The 24,481-nt window shown below is 40.6% G+C and overlaps 1 protein-coding gene across 1 annotated transcript in view; it reads left to right on the top strand.

Annotated features, from left to right (window-relative positions):
• The window catches only part of LOC137341585 (copine-8), a 342,934-nt gene that overhangs the window by 242,721 nt on the left and 75,732 nt on the right, over positions 1-24,481 (top strand). Inside the window, exon 13 of the mRNA XM_068004804.1 lies at positions 5,856-5,917. Within this exon, the coding sequence (XP_067860905.1) occupies positions 5,856-5,917 (62 nt within the window). The remainder of the gene's footprint in view (positions 1-5,855; positions 5,918-24,481) is intronic.

Here is a 24,481-nt window from a genome sequence, read left to right as displayed (position 1 = left end):
AATATACTCAACGACTCAGCATCCACAGCCCTCTGGGATAGAGAACTCCAAAGATTCACAACCCTCTGAGTGAAGAAATTCCTCCTCATCTCAGTCTTGAATGGCCGACCCCTTATCCTGAGACTGTGCCCTTTAGTGCTGGACTCTCCAGCCAGGGGAAACAACCTCTCAGCATCGACCCTGTCAAGCCCCCTCAGAATCTTATATGTTTCAATGAGATCACATCTCATTCTTCTAAACTCCGGAGAGTATAGGCCCATACTCCCAACACCACTGTCCAGGTCATTATTGAAGACCATGAAGAGTAGCAGGACTAGGACTGATCCCTGGGGGATATTACTAGTAACTTGGCTCCAAGCTGAACCACATCCGTTAACTACAACTTTTTGGCTGTGGGGATTGGAACCAATTCTGAATCCAGCTTGTCAAATTCCTACTGATACCACAAGATTCTATCTTGTGAAGTAACATAGTACCTTATCAAAGGCTTCGTGAAAATCCAGGTAGACAAGGCCTACCGAATTTCCCTCATCCACTACCCTAGTGACTTCCTCAAAAAAAAACTCTATCAAATTTGTTAGGCACAACTTATTTTTTCGGAAGTCGTGTGGTGTTTTTCTAATGGTCCCCTTCCCTTTCTCTGTGATCATAGAGGGCATCTCTTACAATCTCTTCTGGCATCTTCCCAATAATTGATGTCAGGCTGATAGGCCTTTAGTTCCCTGGCTCTGATTTGTCCCCTTTTTTGAAAATAGGAACTACATGAGCTACCTTCCAGTCTAAGGGAACTATCCCTGACTCTATTGAATTATTAAAGATACGGGCATGGGGCTCAAAGAACAGCTGTCCCATTTCTTTAATCATTCATGGATGGATATTATCCAGACCTGGAGCCCTATCAATTTTGAGCTTTCCTAACCTATCCAAGATGACACTACTATCTATTTTAATATTAATACTATTCAATACTAAGGACCCCTCATCTGGGACATATGCATCGTCTGCAGGAGTATAGTCTGATGCAAAATAGTCATTTAGCAACTCTGCCATAATCTCAATTAGTTTGAATCTGTTCTACAGTATTCTCTGGTGGCCCTATATGGTCCTTTATGGTCTTCTGACTACGGACATGGCTAAAAAAGCTTTTGCTTTTTCTGCCACAATTACGCACCGTCTTCTTTTCCAGAGATTTCTTGGCTCATCCTATGGCTGTTTTTGTCTTCCATAATTGCATGCGTTACTTTTCCCTGTTCTCCTGCAAGTTAATTGCCTTAAGAGTGTAGAATGCCTTCTGTTTCGTTCGAATTTGCCTCTGTACATTCCTCGTCAACCATAATGGTTTCATTTTACCTTGATTCCCTCTTTTAACCATTGGGACATATATGGCTTCATTCTGTTTGAGAATGGTTTTATATAGAACCCATTTGTCTGTGGTACATGATTGGGCAATCCTACTAGATAGGCAATCAACATTTGCCAGTTCTTCAGCCATTTTTGTAAAGTTAGCCCTCTTAAAATCTAGGACCAGCATTAGATTGGCTGCAGCCTCGGATTAGCCAATGAGATTAAACCTAATTGTATTACGATCAGAGCTGGCTCGGTGTCCCCAACATGAAGGTTTGATACAGCACCAGGGTCACTGCTAAAAACCAGATCTAGAATTTGTTTATCCCAAGTTGCCTCACCAGCATGCTCTGTAAGGAAACGATCATTTATGGTGTCTACAAAAGTCACAGCTAATACAACCTGGTACCCTGTTTGCTTTAGATATAGCTTCACATCTTTGGTCATGAACATTTAGAGAGTGATGATCTGTAACACCCAGATCTTTTTCTTTCACTACTGGTTTCAGTTCTTGTCCTTGTAGGGTGTATGTATATTTAGCATTCGATCTATCCTTATACATAACATTACACTTTTATAAGTTAAACATCCTTTGCCAAACGTGGGACCATTGCCCTTACACACTGAGATCTGCTTGCAGTAATTGATCATCCTCTGCAGTCCTAACACTCTCAAAAAGATTGGCATCGTCCGCAAATTTGCGGATCATTCCCCCAACACCTACATCTAGGTCATTAATGAAGATGATAAAGAGCAAAGGCCCTAACACTGATCCCTGTGGGTCTCCAAGCAGATCCAAATGCATTGACAACAACTTTCTGCCAATTCTTAATCCACCACAGCTGATTACCATTGATTCCACAAGATTTTTCGCTTAGAGTAGCCTCTTGTGACGTACCCCATCTTTCTGAAAGTCCAGGTGGACAATGTCTACTGGGTTGCCTCATCCACTAACTTAGTAACTTCTTCAAAAAAATGTGATGAAATTAGTAAGGCACAACTTTTTTCAGAAGCCGTGTTGAGCATCCCTGATGACGCCTGTGTTCATATAGAGCATCTCTTATGATACCTTCGAGCGCCTTACCTATTATTGAAGTCAAACTAATGATCCTATAATTACCCAGCACTGCCTTATCACCCTTTTAAAAAAAAATTAGAACCATATTAGCATCCTTCCAGTCTGAGGGAACAGGCCCGACACTATTAAAGATAAGGGTAAGGGGCTCGCATAGTATCTATCCCATTTCTTTAAGGACCCTTGGGTGGATGTCATCTTGGCTGGGAGCCCAATCTATTATAAGGCACCTTATTCTGTCTAAGATGGTAACCCATCTATTTTAATATTATTGTTACCAGCACATTAGGGTGACACATTAAATCTATCTATTAGAAAAAAAATCAAGTGTCATGATTTTATGATTGGTACAAATAACTAATGATTTGCTGAAATATAGATCAGTAAAGGTCACACCGAGAAAAGCAGTCAATTGAATTGCTGCAATTTAAACTGATAACATTGATTGATTTATTTTTGAAAGTGGTTTCAGTCTCCATTTTGATTTCTGATATAGTTATAGCAAAAAGATATAAATAACATTTATGATATAGAAAATGTAATAATTTGTGCCAAAATCATTACACTTACTCATAAAATGAATCATTTAAAGTTAGAAATTCCTTCAATAAGTCTCTGCCGCAGATACCCGCCTGTCCTCTGTGACCTGTGTTAAATTGTACTGCAATCCCAGAGTTTGAAATTTCACCTGAGCCTTGAGTGCTTTAGATTTACAGCTTCTGTGGACAAATTATGTGTGTGAGAGAGAGAAATGCATCTTGGGAATTGTAGTTTTCACCCTGCTTGTGTGGCACTATATTACCCAGAGTGCATCACAACAGCCCTTGCCATATGACAAGCAGGCATAAAATTTACAAATAACTACGGTGAGATATGATTAAAAGTGGAAAAGAAAAAATATTTTTTCAGCGTTTCTTGAAGTTTAAGGCAATAAAAACAAATCTGTGCTAAGGTGTTTTTTGGGGTAAAGGGTTTTTTTTTGTGTCACTGAGGTGGGACTGATGTGCCGGGGCTGAAAAGAAATATTTGTGAGTCACTTTGATGCTGAACTCAGTGAGTCAGCCAGGCCTGAACTATGTCTTTAGTGGTGGGGAGACTTACCTGGTGCAGTTGTACTAGTGACGTTGTTTAGCAAGAACTACAAATCCACCAGGGGAAGAAAAGAAGCAAATGTGCATTTATAATCACGTAAATTACTAAGAATAAGGCTTTTGAGGAGGTAAGAATGAACAAATAAATAAAAAGCACTTACATCTTAATCAAATGCTACAATTCCACCATGGGAAGCAGGGCAAAAACTATATATAGTGGGCTGGATTTTGCTGTGAAAATAGCGGTAAGGCTAACAATGCTCACCGTTACTTATGCCCAAATTGGACAGCAACTTCCGGCAAGCTCACATGCGCAGTTAAATGAGAAAATCCAGAAGTTGCTGTCTGAATGCCTTGCCCCTCCGTAAACTGGTTCCCCATTCAAATCTATCGAACGGCGTGAAGTTCTTGTACTGACGTCGTAGATACGGACTAAACTCGCCGCAGAAAGTTAGGGTTTGTCCATTCCAGTCTAAGTACCCTTTTAACGGCGTGGTAAGTCTTAATTACTGCCAAACAACCTCTCTGGCAGTTTTACAAGTGTGGAGACTCATTCCTTCAGCTTTTAATTATTGTTGGAGATTTAAAAATAATTTTGTTTTTACTTTTTCTTTGTCTCTTTATCTAGCTCTCTTAATCCTGTCTCTCTTTATTTCCCTTTCTGCTCCTGATTTGACATTGAATTCATTATTTTAACTTACACTTCCTGGTTCAGACTCTGCGCTGCTCATTAACGATTCTTCAATCTGATTGGTTAAGGAGATACACTGTTGCTTGTCGTGTTCACACAAGTCCCAGATGCCCTGTAGAGGGCGCCGTGCTGTTTGGGTTTCCCCACTGACAGTAACTTGTCATGCAAAACCTCATGGAAAGTCTGTGGGCAAGTGCAAATCTAATGAACAATGCCGCCACTCACAGCAAAATCTGGCCCTTTGTATTCTATGAATACCTGAGATTAGAAGTTTTGCGGAGGGAAAAATGCCTTGCATCTTAAGCCAGTTTTCTAAAGTCCTAAGTAAATAATTTTAGAACTGTTCAGTATCAATGATCATGTTCATTATTTTTAGCTCATCAGTCATGATATTTGCTTCAGTACATGTATTGTATTGAAGCAATGGGCAAGCTTCTATCATGTTTAGAAACTGCACTCCAGGTCTCAAACTATCTGTGAGCTCTTTTATGGAACGTCTACTGGGTCTAAGACAAGATAAGCTTATAGAAATACAGGTATTAAGCACTTTTTGATATTTTAAATAACTTTCTATAAATTTTGAAAAAAGATCTGTTTTGGGGAAAAACATGAACAATAGGGATTTTATGGTATGTAGGATGCAATGTATGTGGCAATGTATTATTTGATGCTTTTCTTATGTTGCCAGTAAATCATATTTGAAGTAAATTTAAGAAAATACTGCCATAACTAAAACCTTAAACTTCACTAAAGCCTGATTAAAGAAATAATGAGGGTGAAATTGGTCTTTGGCGATAATGCAAAACAGGCCATCGTGAATTGGCAGTCCATTTTACACCCGCCCGATTTTCAGCTTGAGCTCAGTAGTAGCACTTTCGCCTCTGGGTCAGAAGGTTGTGGGTTCATGACCTGCTCCAGAGATTTGAACACATAATCATGGCTGACACTTCAATGCAGTACTGAAGGAGTGCTGCAATGTCAGAGGTGCTGTCTTTCGGATGAGACTTTAAACCATTGGACCTTGCTGTGCTCAAATTGGCTGCCGCATTTCCTACATTGTAAACAGTGACTACACTTTGAAAGTACTTCATTAGCTGTACAGCACTTGGGGTCGTCCTGAGATCATGGCTTCCTTCCTTCTTTCCTCTCTTATCCTTTTTCTTTCCCATTGACTTCAATGGAAAAGAAGATCAGGCATGTTGTAAAATGGGCCGCTGATGTGCTAATGCTCGTTTTGCACTACCGCCCAAGATCAATTTCACCCCCAATTATTTCAGAGATAGAATATAACATATTATAGCACTAAGGTAAGAATTTTCCCCTTATAAGAACTCATATTCAGTAAGCAACTAAATATACTAACTGACATGCTAAAGTAAGAAAAAAAAACTGGTGCAACTACTGTAACTAGAATAGAAAGAAGAAAGTAATATTGTTTTTAAAACAGCACAAGTTAATGGAATTCTAGGGCACCACTTTTTAATGTAATGTGTTTATATTTCCACATTAATTAAAAAAAAAACATATAAAATTTCCTGTTTAAGCTGTCGCTCTTGCTTCATTGTGCTTCTTGGGTTCGCGAAGAGGGTGTTGTGGAGGGCTTTATGTCTGTTTTGGACTTGCGTTGTAATATATTCTCGCTCATTTTTTCTAGGTAACGTTGCTTTCCTTTGCAGTTGAAACTGAGAGCACTTTCCTTGATTACATCAGAGGGGGGTGAGTATTTAGGTTGTTCTACATAATTCTTGCATATAGTGCACAACACACACCTTAAGTATAAATGTCACACTTTAAATCTGTATGTTATCGTTTAATGATTGGCCTGAACAAGGAAAATATTTTCAAATAATCATTGATTTTCTCCAATATCTAATTACTGCCACTACCAATCAAGAATGAGAAGCCAATTACCACAAAATTAACCAATCAAATTCAGGGTGGTTTTGGTGGCCATATTGTTTCCCTATCTGCTTTACATACCCATAATTTAAGCAATGAAAATGTTGCTACATCTAGCCTTAAATTTACCCGCTGTAGGTTAGAATTCCATGTGCCAACTTTCCCTGCACAGACTATCCACTCTTTCTGGGACATGGAGTTTGAGTTCTGCTCCATTGCCAGAGCTAGCAATTTAAAGCATATTGTCACACTGCAAGATATGTCAGGAGGCCATCTCAGTGGCAGTCAGCACCAGAGCATGAACTACCAATGATCAACACCACAGGACTTATTTAGAATTTATAACTTAAGTTCAGTTTAGTAATTATGTGCTATTTTGCACTTGATTGAACTTAGACAGTTTGGAATGATTGAAGTAAATGATCTGAACAAAAATACCAGACAATATTTTCCATTCGACTCGTTAGTGTTGCCACAAACAGAGATGGCACTACTATGTTTTCAGGTTCAACACATGGAGAGTATATTCAAGCAATGGCCATCAGCAAAGGATGATCAAGAAATTGACAAAGAGGGAGAAAATTGAATATGAGAGTAAACCAGCTAGAAATAGAAAAACAGATTGTAAGAGCTTCTACAAGTATGTAAAAAGGAGATTAGCAAAAATAAACGTGGGCCCCTTAGAGGCTGAGACAGGAGAAATTAGAACGGGGAATAAGGAAATGGCAGTTAAACAAATATTTTGTATCTGTCTTCACAGTAGAAGACACAAAAAAGATACCAGAAGTAGTGGGGAACCAAGGATCTAATGAGAGTGAGGAACTTAAAGTAATTAAGATTAGTAAAGAAAAAGTACTGAAGAAATTAATGGGACTAAAAGCCGACAAATCCCTTGGAGCTGATGGCCCACATCCTAGGATTTTAAAAGAGGTGGCTGCAGAGAAAATGGATGCATTAGTTTTGACCTTCCAGAATTCCCTAGATTCTAGAATGGTCCCCGTGGTTTGGAAGGTAGCAAATGTAACCCTGCTATTCAAGAAAGGAGGGAGCGAGAAAACAGGGAACTATAGGCCAGTTAGCCTGACATCAGTAGTACTGAAAATGCAAGCAGGGCACTTAGAAAATCATAATATGATTAGGCAGAGTCAACACGGTTTTATGAAAAGGAAATCGTGCTTGACAAATCTATCAGAATTTTTTGAGGGTGTAACTAGCAGGGTAGCTAAGGGGGAACCAATGGATGTAGTGTATTTAGATTTTCAAACGGCATTCAATAAGGTGCCACACAAGAGGGTGTTACACAAGATTAGGGCTCATGGGATCGGGGGTAATATATTAGCAGGGATAGAGAATTGGTTAATGGACAGAAAACAGAGAGTAGAAATAAACGAGTCATTGTCGTGTTGGCAGGTTGTAACTAGTGGGGTGTTGCAAGGATTGGTGCATGGGCCTTAGCTGCTTACAGTCTATATCAAATGACTTAGACGAGGGGACCAAGTGTAATGTATCCACATTTGCTGACGATATAAAGCTAGGTGGGAGAGTAAGCTGTGAGCAGAATGCAAAGAGGAGGCAAAGGGATATAGACGGGTTAAGTGAGTGGGTGAGAAGGTGGCAGATGGACTATAATGTGGGGAAATGTAAAATTATCCACTTTGGTAGGAAGGATAGAAAAGCAGAATATTTTTAAAAGGTGAGAGACTAAGAAATGTTGGTAGTCAGAGGGATTTGGGTGTCCTTGTACACAAATCACAAAAAGTTAACATCTAAGTTCGGCAAGCAATTAGGAAGGCAAATGGTATGTTAGCCTTTATTGCAAGGGGGTTGGAGTATAAGAGTAAGGAAGTCTTGCTGCAATTATATATAGGGCTCTGGTGAGACCACACCTGGAGTACTGTGTACAGCTTACCTAAGGAAGGATATACTTGCCTTCGAGGCAGTGGAACCCCAGAGGGCTGTGGATGTTCAGTCGTTGAGTATGATCAAGACTGAGATCGATAGATTTTTGGACTCTAGGGGAATCAAGGGATATGGGGATCGGGCAGGAAAGTGGAGTTGAGGTTGAAGATCAGCCATGATCTTATTGGATGCCAGAGCAGGCTTGTGGAGCTTTATGGCCTACTCCTGTTCCTATTTCATATGTTCTTATTATCGCATCCTTTGGCTTTCCTGTCACGATGATATGAAGTTATCATCAATGCTTTGCAAGGAGATAGATCCTTCAGGAGTGGGTTGATCTTATTAGCAGCAAACTGCCTGATTTCCTTCATCTAGTGAACCAAACAAGCTGATTATTAACCAAGACCTGGTATTAGAGTAAGACAAAAACTATGAAAAAAGCTGTTTTTAAAAAGATCCATAGATTCCTAATTCCAGCACATGCGAAGTTCAGGGCTGTCTTCATTTTTAAAAAAATCTTCTAAATGATTTATTAAAATAAAACTATGGTGTAGGTTTTGTAAATTGGTGTTCCCAGTGCAGAACTTTGTACAATGAAAGTACACATCAGGAATTCAGGTGTGCTGCCCTACGCAGTTGAATTTCCGTAATGTAGACCTGTTGCGCAAAGCTCTGTGCCAGAACTGCCAATTCATAAAATGTAGTCCTATAGCTATTTGACCATCTACTTTTGCTTTTGCAGCTAACATCCAATTTTTCACTGATAAAGCTTTCAAAATGGTGGCCAGAGCAGAAGAAAGGAGGAGGCATTACATCACTATATATTGTGCAGGCTGGTTCAATGGTGGGGTGGAGTAGGGAGGAGATAATAACAATATTCCTCTCCTCCATTTGCATGAGTGCATGTCATGCGAAGTGTATCAGAAGTGCACTCTGTTCAGCCTGCCAAGCCTCTAAATTTGGTGTTCCCAGTTACACCTACAGCACACATCTGCATCCAGGCTGGGCCTTATGCAGAATCAAGGGCGAAGGTGCAGGCCAGAGAGCAGCCAGAAGGAATCGGGGTCTGAAGATCCAATGGACACCTGAAAAGAAAGTTTATAACTTATCTTGAGGGGCCTCTATGCCTATGCAGTCAGGAGCCTGCACTGCTGGCCAGCACAGCCTCCAAGAATTAAAAAGAAAATCAAAATACTGCGGATGCTGGAGATCTGAAATAAAAGCAGAGAATGCTGGAAAGGCTCATCAGCACCTGTGGAGAGAGAAACAGAGCTAATATTTCAGGTCGATGACCTGGAGGATGTTAGAGATGAGCAGCTTCTAAGCAAGTGCAGAGCCAGGGAAAAAGGTAGGAAAGGAACAAAAGGAAAAGCTCTGATAGGGTGGAGGGCAGGAGTGATTAAATGACAAAAGACTTTATGTTGCAAGGCAAAAGGAGAGGGTAATGGGGTAAATATGGAAACAAAAGATGGGTCCAGAGGAGGTGTAAATGGTTATAGAATGTCCAAGAGAAAATGGGAGCGGTGGTTAAGATCTAAAGGCTGTAAAGTACTTCGTAGATAGGAGATGTGACTGTGGAAGTGAGTTTTAGCAAACACATGATGCTTCAAAAATTATATTGATTTCTCCTGCCCTGAATTTCAAGTTGTTCTGGCGAGCTCTACCCCTAACTCCCACTTAATCCATAAAGCTTTTCAGCAATAAAGAGTGCGTAGAAAAGGGGAAAGGTGGTTTCCATGTTTAGCATAAACCCTCCCTAAAGGAGCAGCTGTTAACAATTTTAACTCTTGCTATGTACCAATTTCAGCTTATGCCCCATTATAAATAATGAAAAGGTAGGCGCACTTATCTTGGCACGTCTCCTGTTACTACAGAACTGTTTCTTCATTTGCTCAGAGGGCTGGATAACCAGGAGATTGCATTCACTATCTGCTTGACTTCCATGTCGGAAGCTTGCACCTCGCCCCTAGCCTTCTTGCAGCAGAACTTCCAAGGCATTTTAAGTAAATGGTTGGGATCACAGCATTCCTGTATGTATATATTGTCCCAAGGCACAGTTGGCCAAAGTTCTGGAAACAGCAATCACTAGTTGTCCAGAGACGAACCAATTTTGCTACAACAAAAATGCACTGCACTGTAAGGAGGCTTGCCAGATGTCCTGGCTCTCCTCCTCCCCCTTTGTTCCCCCCCCTCCCCCATCTACCTACAGTGCATTACTCTGCTTTCTGGCCCTGCTATACTCATTTTTCATTTGCATGGAGCATATTAAAATGAAAGGAGTGAGGCTAATCTTTCAAAAATCAGTGAGACTAGCCCACCGCACTGCTGATACAGTTATGCCTGCAGCCCCGAGTTTGCTCCCTTCACAAAATGTGAGTACTGTGTTAAAAAAAAACTGTAAAGAACTATGCAGTCCTTTTAATGAAAGCATATATAAGTAAGGATGTGAAATAAGGGAAAGTTCCTCAAATACATATTGCCCATCAACTTCGAGATTAAAACATATTTATTATTTGCGGAAAAGTCTACTGCACAAGATTGTGTTTTCTGCTGAAATTATATGTTTCGCGTCACTGCACTGTACCTTCCCATCCCAGTTCAAATTAAAAGTACATTGAAAACCAGTCAAGCAAAATGCAATATTGTGCCTTAATAGATGTTAACCTTCAGGTGTAATTTTGGTGGTGACAGTAAAGACCATTTAAAACAATTATGTGGAAAGATTTCACCCACTGTTGTGTCACAAGCAATTACAATGATTGATTTGTTTAATTTATCTAGCAGAAACTTGGAAAAATATTGCTGTAATTGGAAATAGTTTTTCTGTTGCATATCCAATAGATTTAGGAACAACAGATAGGGTATTTACCGTTTTTGCTATTGACTGTCAGTTTAGTTAAGTAATCAAATCTCTTTTACATAGTATGTGTTTGACGTACAGTGGTACGTGCTTGTCGTTCATCACTTATGAATGAATAACAGTGGAATAATATGATTTAACTTCACTGTGTCATTTAGTTGTTGAAATACAGATTTTGAGTTTGAGAAAACATGGCATGCATTCATTTTCTACTGTGAAATTCTCATTAGTAATTAAATTGAGAGAATAAATGAAGTGTTTTGTTGGCTGTAAAAATGCAAATCATAGAATGGTCACAGCACAGAAGGAGGCCATTTGGCCCATCAAGCCTCTGCCGGCTCTTTGTAAGAGCAATCCAGTTAGTCTCTTTTCCCGTAACCCTGCAATTTTTTTCCCTTCAAGTGTTTATCCAATTTCTTTTTGAAATTCTCGATTGAATCTGCTTCCGTCACCTTTTCAGGCAGCGCATTCCAGATCATAACTACTCGCTGATAACTGATACATTTGTGCCTGCAGCCCCGAGTTTGTTTCCTTCACAAAATGTTCCAGGCACAGGTCATCAAAATATATTAAATTATATATTAGCATCTTCATGAGTGATAATCAACATAAAAAGAGATGCATCATTTGTTTAAAATATTTTTGAATCCATTGATTCATTAACCAGAATTTAGTTCCCAAAGGCCCAGGTAAGAATAAGTGACCCCCTGGCCCACAGACTAGGAAAGACAACTACATGAATTGTTTACAAATTAAGAATAATGAAAAAGCAATCTAAATTGTTAGATTGGGAGGTTAAAGTAATCATCAGGGGAAACTAAAGATGTTCCATGCGATTTATGGAAATGGGAAAGGATAGATACAAAATATGTAATGTAAGCTGAGGTGGTAACATTGTGCAGCCCTCATTTTTTGCTCAAATTAGCAGAATTAATGCACAGATATTGGCAATGTGATTAATACTAAACAGGAACTGTGATCACAGATACAGGTATCTCATGAAATAAGGTGAAGCAGGAAAAAGGACTTGATTATGCCTATTAACCAGACGTGAAAATTCTTGTATTTTATGGCAATGTTCACTGAGAAAAGTTGATTGTACAAACATACAAAAAGGATGAGAAAAGACCACGAAGGTCATCTTTTAACAGTGCAACCACGCATATTGTCCATCCACCTTCTGAGAGAGAAAAAAAATTGGGACCAATAACTCTGGTAAATTCCTCCTTGAATCCCGAAGCCAATCAAGTAACCTCCAGGAGATCGCAGTTGCCCATAATTCGTCACAATCACTGCTGACATGCAATTTACACCCCCCACCCCCATAACTGGAAATGTCCTCCTCTCCAGAATTTGTCAAGTTCCCCTTTAAAGGATTGTTGACTTCTTACCACTTCTTAGCAGTTTGTTCCAAAGGGCAATGATTCAGTGATTTCCCTGAAAATAAATAGTTTCTGGCATCTAACCTGACGGTTTGCCTATGGATTTTATAAACATAGTCTCTAATCCTACTATTCATATCCATTTTAAATAATCTATTTAACCTGACTGTAACTAGTAGCTTTATCATTTAAAATATCCCTCTAAGCCTGTGTTTCTCCAAAGTAAATAGCCCTATTATATTCTTGGAGCCTATAACTATAACCATACCAAACAATTTAAGATTCAGTGTCATCCTGGTCACCCTCATCTTCACTCGCTCCAGATCCTCAATATCGTTCACCATGTATGGAGATCAAAACAGACATAGTGGAGGCAATTTTCCTCCTTAGATGTAAAACAGCTCTATTCTAGTTTGCACTGCTTTAATACCCACCAGTATCCCAATTGCCAATCACACACAATTTTCATGTCTAATCTTTAATGATTCACAATTCCAGGTGTAAATTCCAGTGAGTCATGGAATGACACCACTGGTAGGAGACAAAAATTGTGTGTATATCAAGTTTGAAGGATTGGGAACATTTAAAAAGGAGAATCACAAGGAAGGAGACAAAGATTTAGAAAACATTTGGAGAGCATTAAAAAGCACCTCAACCCAACAACAACCTTTCTTGAGGCTGAAGGGGCACGGGATTAAGAGGTGTTAGGCCAGGTCGAAGGGAAACAGACCGTAGGTACAGGCATGAATTTGTAGACAAGTGACAGTACACTTGGCCTCCTCTTTTATGGCTGCTGAAGTCTAGTTGTTGCTACATCAGATGCCTACAAGGAGATTTTTGTGCCATTCAACAACATCATCATCCTATAAGGTCAGCACTGCAGAATGCTTGCATGAAGGGGCGGTCAAGTTTTAGGCCACAGCTGACCATTAGTGTACTGGCCAATGAGAAAGGTATATGCTATATGGTAGCCACTGTTATCCTTGCAACAGATGGCACAACTTGGCATCTTCTCTGCTGATCCAAATTTTGAGAAGGCAGGTTACTACAGTCATTCCCAGATGGATTTGCCAGGGTCTGTAGAAATGGTTAGTGGCATCTTGATAGGTGCAGCTAAACAGACAACGCCGGTTTCTGATCACCCTGGTATGTCTTCTTTCATGTAGTATCATGTAAAGCATTACATGCAGTGATTGGGAGGCTTCTGAAGAAATGGTTAGACAGCCATTCACATATGATTGTGAGGTCTGCTGGGACAGCTATTGATGGGTAAAGTAACCTCTACCAGCAACATCTGAGGTTACCTATGCCTCTCTGCAGACGTTGAGGTGTTGGTGCAGGTGTGAGCAGGAGGGCCCAGATCACCCCTTGGGCAGTCTAACCTGCCTGGCAACCTTCTGCTGCTCCCCCTTTCCCTCCGAACATGTCACCTTGAAGGAATCCCAGTGTCAGGGCAAAATAAATAATTAACTGCACCTGGCACTAAAGTCATGAAAGCCTAAGTGCCACCTGGGAACAAAATAAAAAGAAGGGCCTTTAAAATGCTTAATGCACACACTTTGAAAGTGTGTGGGGCTTTTAAATGCCCTCCTGCCTGCAGGTCCGCCTGAGGTCTTGTCACCTGCCAAATTTCACTGGGGTGCTGGAGGTTCGGTGTCTAGCATGCCCCGGGCCAAAAATAGCACAGAGCATGCTAACATCAATAGTGGGGAAAATACTAGAGTCTATTATAAAAGATGTGATAACAGAACACTTGGAGGGCATTAACGGGATTGGTCAAAGTCAGCATGGGTTTATGAACGGAAATCATACTTAACAAATCTACTGGAGTTTTTTGAGGAGGTAACTAGTAGAATAGATAGGGGAGAACCAGTGGATGTGTGTATTTGGATTTTCTGAAGGCTTTTGATAAGGCCCCTCACAAGAGGTTGGTGTGCTAAATTAAAGCACATGGGATTGGGGGGAATATACTGGCATGGATTGAGAATTGGTTGACAGACAGGAAACAGAGAGTAGGAATAAACGGGTCTTTTTCCGGGTGGCAGGCAGTGACTAGTGCTTGGGCCCCAGCTATTCACAATATGTATCAATGATTTGGATGAGGGAACTAAATGTAACATTTCCAAGTTTGCAGACGACACAAAGCTGGGGTGGAATGTGAGCTGTGAGGAGGATGCAAAGAGGCTCCAATGTGATTTAGATAATTTGGGTGAGTGGGCAGATACAGTTATAACGTGGATAAATGTGAGGTTATCCACTTTGGTTGTAAAAACAGAAAGGCAGATTATTATCTGAATGGTGATAGATTGGGAAAAGGGGAGGTGCAACTAGACCTGGGTGTCCTTGTACACCAGTCGCTGAAAGCGAGCATTCGGGTGCAGCAAGCAGTTAGGAAGGCGAATGGTATGTTGGCCTTCATTGCAAGAGGATTTGAGTGCAGGAACAGGGATGTCTTACTGCAGTTATACAGGGTCTTGGTGAGACCACATCTGGAGTATTGTGTGCAGTTTTGGTCTCCTTATCTGAGGAAGGATGTCCTTGCCATGGAGGGAGTGCAACAAAGGTTTTCCAGACTGATTCCTGGGATGGCAGGACTGACATATGATGAGAGATTTGGTCGACTAGGCCTATATTCACTAGAGTTTAGAAGAATGAGAAGTGATCTCATCGAAACGTATAAAATTCTAACAGGACTAGACAGACTAGATGCAGGGAGGATGTTCCCGATGGCTGGGGAGTCCAGAACCAGGGGTCATAGTCTCAGGATACGGGGTATGCCATTTAGAACCGTGATGAGGAGAAATTTCTTCACTCAGAGGGTGGTGAACCTGTGGAATTCTCTACCATAGAAGGCAGTTGAGGCCAAGTCATTAGATGTATTCAAGAAGGAGATAGATATATTTCTTAATGCAAAAGGGATCAAGGGATATGGGGAAAAAGCGGGAACAGGGTACTGAGATAGACGATCAGCCATGATCATTTTGAATGGTGCAGCAGGCCCGAAGGGCTGAATGGCCTACTCTTGCTCCTATTTTCTATGTTTCTATGACTCTTTTTAAGCACCCTCTTTTTAATACAGTAATGAAGCTCTCGCCCATTTCCGGTGGGGGCTTCAGATAAATGCCCATCCCAGGCACAACATGAATATCGAACAATGGCACTAACTGATCGGGAATCCGGCTGATCTCAGATTCGCTGTATATTAGCTCTTGATCCATCGCGCTACTGCCCAAAATTGAGGCAGCAGTGAGATGAAAATCGCCTACAGTATTTCACAGTGTGGGCGTACCAGAGTCATATACAGCCTAAGTATAGAACCCCTAGTTTCAATCTCAGTGGTCCTAGCAATACAACCTAAAGTCCTAATTGCTTTCTCTATACGCACCTCACATTACCATAGCAACTTAATGAGTGATAACCACCCGCGCTCTTTCTTGAATGGTTACCTTTAGCAGATACCCTATGCATGATATAGACATGCCTAGAGTTTCCTAACCTGAAGTGCATGATACTGGACTTGTCCACATTAAATAATAGTTGCCATGCACAGATCCATTCATAAACTTATCTAAATCAGCCTGCAACCTATTGATCCATTCTGTATTATTAACCCTTGCACACGTTTTCATATCACCTGCAAATTCAAGGATGGTTCCTTTTAAGCCCTCCTCTAGATCATTAATGAAGATAATGAGCCCAATACGGAGCTCTACAGAACACCACTGTCCCAATTAGATCCACTTTCATTAATAACAACCCATTACTTACATGAATTCAACTCACTGTCTATCCAATGTAATAACTGTTCTATAATCCTATGAGATCTAATTTTCCTAATAGCCACCCATAGGTACTTCATCATATGTTTTTTGGAAGTCAAGGGAAACAACATCAACTAAATTATCTTCACCCTTCATTTTGGTAACTTCCTCAAAGACCACAAGATAAATATGGATGAAAAAGACCATTTAGCCTATCTTAGTTCCTCCTTCCATAAAGATACTCTCCCCATTCTCTCCATTGTGGCATCAAATTGTTTCTTAAATGATTCCAATGTTTTTACTTCCACTGTGTCTGGTAGCCCATTCCACGTGGCTGGACTACTGCTCAGGCAATTCAGTTACATTATGGGGAAAATCCCATAACTTAGATGGTTTTCACCTCATCTGATAATATGGGGAGCGAAAGCATTATTAGCCCCTATAAGTTCAAGACAATAATACTAGTGCTGTGAAGCGCTGCAGTGCCTGAAACACTGCAGCGCTACAAGCATCATGGATCGCATTATCAGACCCTACATTTAATGCTGCTGTCTCTTTGTCGGTACAAAACATCTTTTTCCCACTGCTGAATTCTGAAAAGTTAGTCATACTTGCACCACATCAAAGGGGCAGAGTCTAAAACTAGTTAAAGGACAATTTAGGACAGGAAGCAGGAAAAACTTCATGCAAGAAGTTATCAACACCTGGAATGGTCTTCGGGGTAGAGTAATGAAGCCAAAAGTCTTCCATGGATTCAGTGTAAAGTTGACCTAAAGGGGGATTGTAAGTTTTATTTTATTTTCTGAATGGATTAGCTAAAATTTGTCAAAATTTGCCTTCTTCATTTGTATAAATCTTGTGATTTACCTACACTCATACTTAACAGCAACACTACCGGCAATGCACATTTAAGGCTTAACTAGTCAGAAAAAGTCATAACAGTTCCTGGAAATCCTGCTTTCTTCACTATCATTCTAACGCCCCTCTCCCCCCCAAAAAAAGTATAATCTAAGTAAATTTTTAAAAATCTATTTTGTTGACTTTTAGAGAAAAGTATTCAACAGAAACTAAATGTCTTTGAATATGTTGTTTTTAAAGTGTGTAATGGGGATTTAGGTTCTAACACATTTAGCACTGCAGGGATGCTTCAGAGGAGACATTATTGGAATTGAAAGATAAAAAGCTTTTACGGTTTTGCAGAAAAATATTGACGCTGCTTGAACTTTGAAACTGCTGCAGTTTGAAAGCTCATGGTGGTTATGCCACTGGCATATTAGCCCCCAAGGACCACATCAGAGAAGGCAGGGGCTAAAACATGAGATTACACCCACACTTTTCGTTTATTGGAAAAGGATTGAATATGATTGAACATCGTTTACATATCATGATTTAAAAATGTATTTCATAGAATCCTAGAAAGATTACAGCACGGAAGGAGGCCGTTCGGCCCATTGAGTCCGCGCCGACTCTATGCAAGAGCAATCCAGCTACCCAGCTAGTCCCACACCCCCAACCTTTCCCAGTAGCCCTGCAAACATTTTCCTTTTAAGTACTTATCTATTTTCCCTTTGAAGGCCATGATTGAATCTGCTTCCACCACCCCCTTGGGCAGTGCATTCCAGATCCTAACCACTCGCTGTATAAAAAAGTTTTTCCTCGTGTCACCTTTGGTTCTTTTGCCAATCACCTTAAATATATGTTGTCTGGTTCTTGACCCTTCCGCCAATGGGAACAGTTTCTCTCTATCTAGTCTGTCTAGATCCTTCATGATTTTGAATACCTCTCTCAAATCTCCTCACAACCGTCTCTGTTCCAAGGAGAACAACCCCAGCTTCTCCAGTCTATTCACATAACTAAAGTCCCTCATCCCTGGAATCATTCTGGTAAATCTCTTCTGCACCCTCTGTAATGCCATCACATCTTTCCTAAAGTGCGGTGCCCAGAACTGGACACAATACTCCAGTTGTGACTGAACCAGTGTTTTATAAAGGTTCATCATGATTTCCATGCCTTTGGACTCTATGCCACTATTTATAAAGCCCAGGATCCCGTATGCTTTTTAACCGCTTTCTCAACCCGCCCTGCCACCTTCAACGATTTGTGCACATATGCTCCCAGATCTCTTTGTTCCTGTCCCCCTTTTAGAGTTGTGCCCTTTAGTTTATATTGCCTCTCCTCGTTCTTCCTACCGAAATGTATCACCTTGCATTTTTCTGCATTAAATTTCATCTGCCACATGTCTGCCCATGCCACCAGCCTGTCCATACCCTTCTTACTGTTTACTACCCTTCCAAGTTTTGTGTCATTGATTCTCTGACATTATCTGCTGTTTTGTTCTTCTTTTATTATGATCTTTGAGCCGATCCTAATAACTCTTGTGGGACTTAGGCCAAGTTTATGACATTTTCATGCTTGCCTGCCAGGTAACTTCAAGGAACTCAGATATATTGCTAAAATCCCATACGGTTTTAGCACAAGCCAGCAGTTTTAGGCACAAAACCAGCAGTGAAATGACCATAGAGCAATGGAAAGCAATAACAAAACAAATATGAGTTTCTGAACATTAAGAAATCCTTTTTTCTCTTAACGATACAGGGCTATGGAGAGTAAGGCAATGGGATTATTTTTGGATTGCTCTAGTGAAGAGCTAGCATGGAAAAAATGTGGATGAAATTGATCAACGGCGGTAGCGCAAAACGGGCTGATGGCGAATCGGTGGCCCGTTATACTCCTCGCCCTTTTGCATTGAAGTCAACGAAGAAAACATTGGGCGTGGTGTGAAACGGGCTGACGATTCACCATCAGCCCATTTTACGCTACTGGCATTGAACAATTTCACCCCCCTTTGGGCCAAAAGGCTTCCTTTGCCGGTTTTAGGAATTTCTATTGTTTTCCATGGGAATTTAACAGGCAGTTTGGTCAAGATTTTTTTAAAAAAAACGTTTTATGTAATTGTTTTCTTACAAATTTCATCCCATTTTCAGGTTCACTTGGACTTCATGGCCTGGACTTTTCACTTCTGTACAATCTCTGTCAGCAAATCCACCTGGGTGGGGGCGTAGTGAATGGCTGAAGCAGGCCTGCTGCAATATAGCATAGCTGGTGATACCTCTGTGATACCTGATAAAACTTTTAAAAAAATGCCTTGGTGCATGCAATCAATTGACTTGCAATCAATTGCATGGACTTTCCAGATTGTTACAGTTTAAATGCCCCCTGCCTAGTGTTGCTATTGAACAAATAATCAAAAATACATTGGATGATGTATTTTTGTTATTTGCATACTGTTACAATATGCGCACCCTTGCATGAGTGGACGTTTTGTACATCTCCTGTCAGTTCTGGCAGAAAATTCTGAAGGCGGGGGAGGAAAGCGGGAAGCCATTAGAACAGCTCTTGAGGATTTTGCCACAGCAGTCTGCTGAAGTTACACCAGTGAGTAGTTGTAACTCAAGCAGAAGATCTAGGCTCATGCCCATAAATTCTAAAGTACCTTTAGCTCAGCATATTAACTAATTTCACCGTGTACCACCTTCAGGCATGTTTTAAACCCTTTAAATACAAGGAATAGACTTGCACATTGATAGGACTTACAAGTATTTTTGTAAAACTGAAAAGACAGTGGAAGAAACAAAGATCCAGATTTTATAGTCCGTGTGACAGTCTGCTATATTCTCTTTTAATAATTGTTCAAAGGGATATGAAATTTTCCCCTCAGGGCAACTTAAACAGCAGTATTTTTTTAATAAATCTGAAATGTCAATTACTGTGGTTTGAAATAATTGTAGAAATTTGCAGTCTTTAAATCTACGAGGAACGTTTCAGTATTGGTCATTAAACCGAGCAGTTAATAAAAGATTGAGGTGTTACTCTCTGCGCTTGCTGACAGTAAAGTCCGAGGGTTCAAACTATGTTACTTTTTGCATTAATGTCAGTTGTAATCTCAGAAAATAGCACTTAAATGGTTGTTAGATATCGCACGTGCAATTTAAGCACAGCTTCCTAATATTTCCAAAGTGTTTTTTTTTATTATTGGACTATTCACAAAGGTCTTCAATAATATTGTATTTCAAAATGTCAACTAAATACCAAATTGTTTCATTTTATTAGTTCATAGAAATTGGGTAAAGGGTCCTTGCATGCCAAGTGATCCCTCAGCAAAATCAATGATACAGTTCATTTTAGGTAGCTGCTGCAATCAGTTTTGCCTAATGAGCTGGGTTTTTACATTTTTCAGTTTTATTGCATTACAGGCACTTCACAGTGTCTAATATTGACTAATAAAAAATGTAAACAATGTGCTTAATTTTTCTTAAGCAGCTTCATGCTGCCTAAGCAATGTGACAACTTAAAACAGTGTTCAGTTCCATCCGCAAACCCTCAAATAATGAAGCAGTCTGAGCCCGCATGCAGCAAGACCTGGACAACATTCAGACTTGGGCTGATAAGTGGCAAGTAACATTCACGCCAGACAAGTGCCAGGCAATGACCATCTCCCACAAGAGAGAGTCTAACCACCTCCCCTTGACATTCAACGGCATTACCGTCACCGAATCCCCCCACCATCAATATCCTGGGGGTCACCATTGACCAGAAATTTAACTGGACCAGCCACATAAATACTGTGGCTACAAGAGCAGGTCAGAGGCTGGGTATTCTGTGGCGAGTGACTCACCTCCTGACTCCCCAAAGCCTTTCCACCATCTACAAGGCGACAAGGCAGGAGTGTGATGGAATACTCTCCACTTGCCTGGATGAGTGCACCTCCAACAACACTCAAGAAGCTCAACACCATCCAGGACAAAGCAGCCCGCTTGATTGGCACCCCATCCACCACCCTAAACATTCACTCCTTTTACCACCGGCGCACAGTGGCTGCAGTGTGTACCATCCACAGGATGCACTGCAGCAACTCGCCAAGGCTTCTTCGATAGCACCTTCCAAACCCGCGACCTCTACCACCCAGAAGGACAAGGGCAGCAGGCACATGGGAACAACACTACCTGCACGTTCCCCTCCAAGTCACACACCATCCCGACTTGGAAATATATTGCCGTTCCTTCATCGTTGCTGGGTCAAAATCCTGGAACTCCCTTCCTAACAGCACTGTGGGAGAACCTTCACCACACGGACTGCAGCAAGGGCAATTAGGGATGGGCAATAAATGCTGGCCTTGCCAGCGACACCCACATCCCATGAACGAATAAAAAAAAAACTTCAAATCTGAAGGCAAATTCTCCACACTGGAGCCTTACTCATTGGGGCACTGATCATAAAATCACATAGGCATAGTCACAAGATCTTTAGGTACTTACAGAGGAGGAGGGCCATTCAGCCCATCTTGATTCATTGATCCAGAGAGATGTTAACACCATCCCATTGATTCAATTGAGTCCTTGTTTTTTCTCTACTACTCTAACTGGAAGTTTATTCCACAGGTTGATCGCTCTTTGTGTGAAGACGAGTTTCCTGTTATCAGTCCTAAAATTATCTTTTACTAGTTTGAACCTGTGTCCCCTAGTTCTACTCCCACAATTGCATTTAAACTAATATGCTGGGTTAACTTCTTCTGTATCCTTAACAATCTTATATGCCTTTCTAAAATCCCGTCTCAGATGTCTCAAGTCGATCCAGTCTTTCCTCGAAAGTCAGACCCCCTGTTACCAGGGATCAGTCTTGTGCCTTTTGTCTTTGATTTTCTGTTAATTTAAAATGATAAATTGAGATCTTGAAAGAATTGGCTCCACTGTAAGTGTTTGTTATCATTTTTAAGATCATAGGCCAATGAAGAGCAAGAATTTTCAATGTGAAAAATCACTTCCATTCACTGGAAGCAAAATATTTAACATCAGTTCTGTAAGAGAGGGTTCCACTTGAGATTGACCATAATTTTAATCCATGTTCATTTAACATAAAATTTCCAGCTCTCCTTATACAATAAGATGAAAATCAAATCATCATGTGAAAAGTATCTTAAATGCTATAACTCAAATAACACTTCTGTTTAGTTAATATTAACAAAACCAAATAATCATTATTTTGTTTTGGCTTAAACTGTTGGAGGCGATAAAGGAATCTATCAAAAAGTTTGTAATTGCCAAACAATACATTCCTCCTGTATTGCCTTTCTGGCATAAATTACTCTTCATAATTTAATTTGATGAAGAATAAGTTTCAAAGTGAATGTTACCTTGTGAAAGAGTGCAGGGAAGACTCACAAAGAGTAATCAACACTTGGAATAGACTTCTGGGAAGTGTTGTGGAGGCAAAAACCTTACGATTATTTAAGAGCCATTTGGTTGGGGACTGTAGCTTTTTCTTGCTGGATGGATGAGCTAAGATGGGACACCAGAATACCAGAAATAGTGAGGAACCAAGGGGCTAATGAAAGTGAAGAACTTAAAGTAGTTATTATCAGTAGAGAAAAAGTACTTGAGAAACTAATGTGACTAAAAGCCGATAAATCCCCAGGACCTGATGGCCTACATCTGAGGGTTCTAAAGGAAGTGGCTACAGAGGTAGTGGATGCATTGGTTATGACCTTCCAAAATTCCCTAGATTCTAGAATGGTCCCAGCAGATTGGAAGGTAGCAAATGTAACAGTGCTTTTCAAGAAAGGAGGGAGAAAGAAAACCGGGAACTACAGATCAGTTAGCCTGACATCAGTCATCAGGAAAATGCTGGAATCCATTATTAAAGAAATGATAACAGGGCACTTAGAACATCATAATATGATTAGGCAGAGTCAACATGGTTTTGTGAAAGGGAAATCGTGTTTGAAAAATTTATTAGAACTTTTTGAGGATGTAACTAGCAGCATAGATAAAGGGGAACCATTGGATGTCGTATATTTGGATTTTCAAAAAGCATTCGTTAAGTTGCCTCATAAAAGGTTGTTACGCAAGATGAGGGCTTATGGGGTTGAGGGTAACATATTAGCATGGATAGAGGATTGGTTAACGGACAGAAAACAGAGAGTAGGGATAAACGGGTCATTCTCAGGTTGAAAAGCTGTAACTAGTGCGGTGCCGCAAGGATCGGTGCTTGGGCCTCAGCTATTTACAATCTATATTAATGACTTGGATGAAGGGACTGAGTGTAATGTATCCAAATTTGCTGATGATACAAAGCTAGGTGGGAAAGTAAGCAGTGAGGAGAACATAGAGTCTGCAAAAGGATATAGACAGATTAAGTGAGTGGGCAAGAAGGTGGCAGATGGAGTATAATGTGGGGAAATGTGAGGTTATTCACTTTGGTAGGAAGAATAGAAAAATAGAATATTTTTTAAATGGTGAGAAACTATTAAATGTTGGTGTTCAGAGAGATTTAGGTGTCCTCATACAAGAAATGCAAAAAGTTTTACATACAAGGACAGCAGGCAATTAGGAAAGCAAATGGCATGTTGGCCTTTATTGCAAGGGGGTTGGAGTACAAGAGTAGGAAGTCTTACTACAGTTGTACAGGACTTTGGTGAAACTTCACCTGGAGTACTGCGTACAGTTTTGTTCTCCTTATCTAAGGAAGGATATACTTGCCTTAGAGGGGGTGCAACAGAGGTTCACTAGATTAATTCCTGGGATGAGAGGGTTGTCCTATGAGGAGAGGTTGAGTAGAATGGGCCTATACTCTTTTAAATTTAGAAGAATGAGAGGTGATCTTATTGAAACATATAAGATTCTGAGGGGGCTTGATGCTGAGAGGTTGTTTCCCCTGGCTGGGGAGTCTAGAACTAGGGGGCATAGTCGCAGAATAAGGGGTCGACCATTCAAGACTGAGATGAGGAGGAATTTCTTCACTCAGAGGGTTGTGAATCTTTGGAATTCTCTGCCCCAGAGGGCTGTGGATGCTGAGTCATTGAGTATATTGAAGACTGAGATAGATAGATTTTTGGACTCCAGGGGAATCGAGGGATACGGGGATCGAGCAGGAAAGTGGAATTTAGGTTGAAGATCAGCCATGATCTGATTGAATGGTAGAACAGCTCGAGGGGCCGTATAGCCTACTCCTCCTATTTCTTATGTTCTTATGGGCAGAATGGCCGTCCTCATCTCCATTTACGTCTCTACTGCGCCTTTTGCGCTTAAAAATAAGGCGGTAGCAGGAACCAAATAGTGCATGCCAGGATCCTGCCCATTCTGATTTTCAGGTGGACCTTGATCCAGGCGGCCAGAGCTACCACCCATAAACAGGCAGGAGACTTCTGAATATATGGTAATCGGGGTCACATGACACATTTAGGGCTCCCAATGCTATTTTTGCCTCTGCCTGCCAGATTATTGCCATTTCCTCCTCATGCCCACCAAATGTGGGTGGTACAAGTTGAGAGGTAGCCATTTTTAGCATCCATTAAGGGAATCCTCAGCTGTAGTCAGGGGAAGCTGGATGCAGGTTTGGCACTCATTTTCACTGCAGTTGGCTTGTGGATTTTGAGCCTTAAAGGCTGTGACATTTAATAGCCTTGTTGCTGTAAGCACTGTTA

The sequence above is a fragment of the Heptranchias perlo genome, chromosome 24 (assembly GCF_035084215.1).
Source record: "Heptranchias perlo isolate sHepPer1 chromosome 24, sHepPer1.hap1, whole genome shotgun sequence".
NCBI lineage: Eukaryota > Metazoa > Chordata > Chondrichthyes > Hexanchiformes > Hexanchidae > Heptranchias > Heptranchias perlo.
This window is presented reverse-complemented; position numbering and strand designations above follow the sequence as displayed.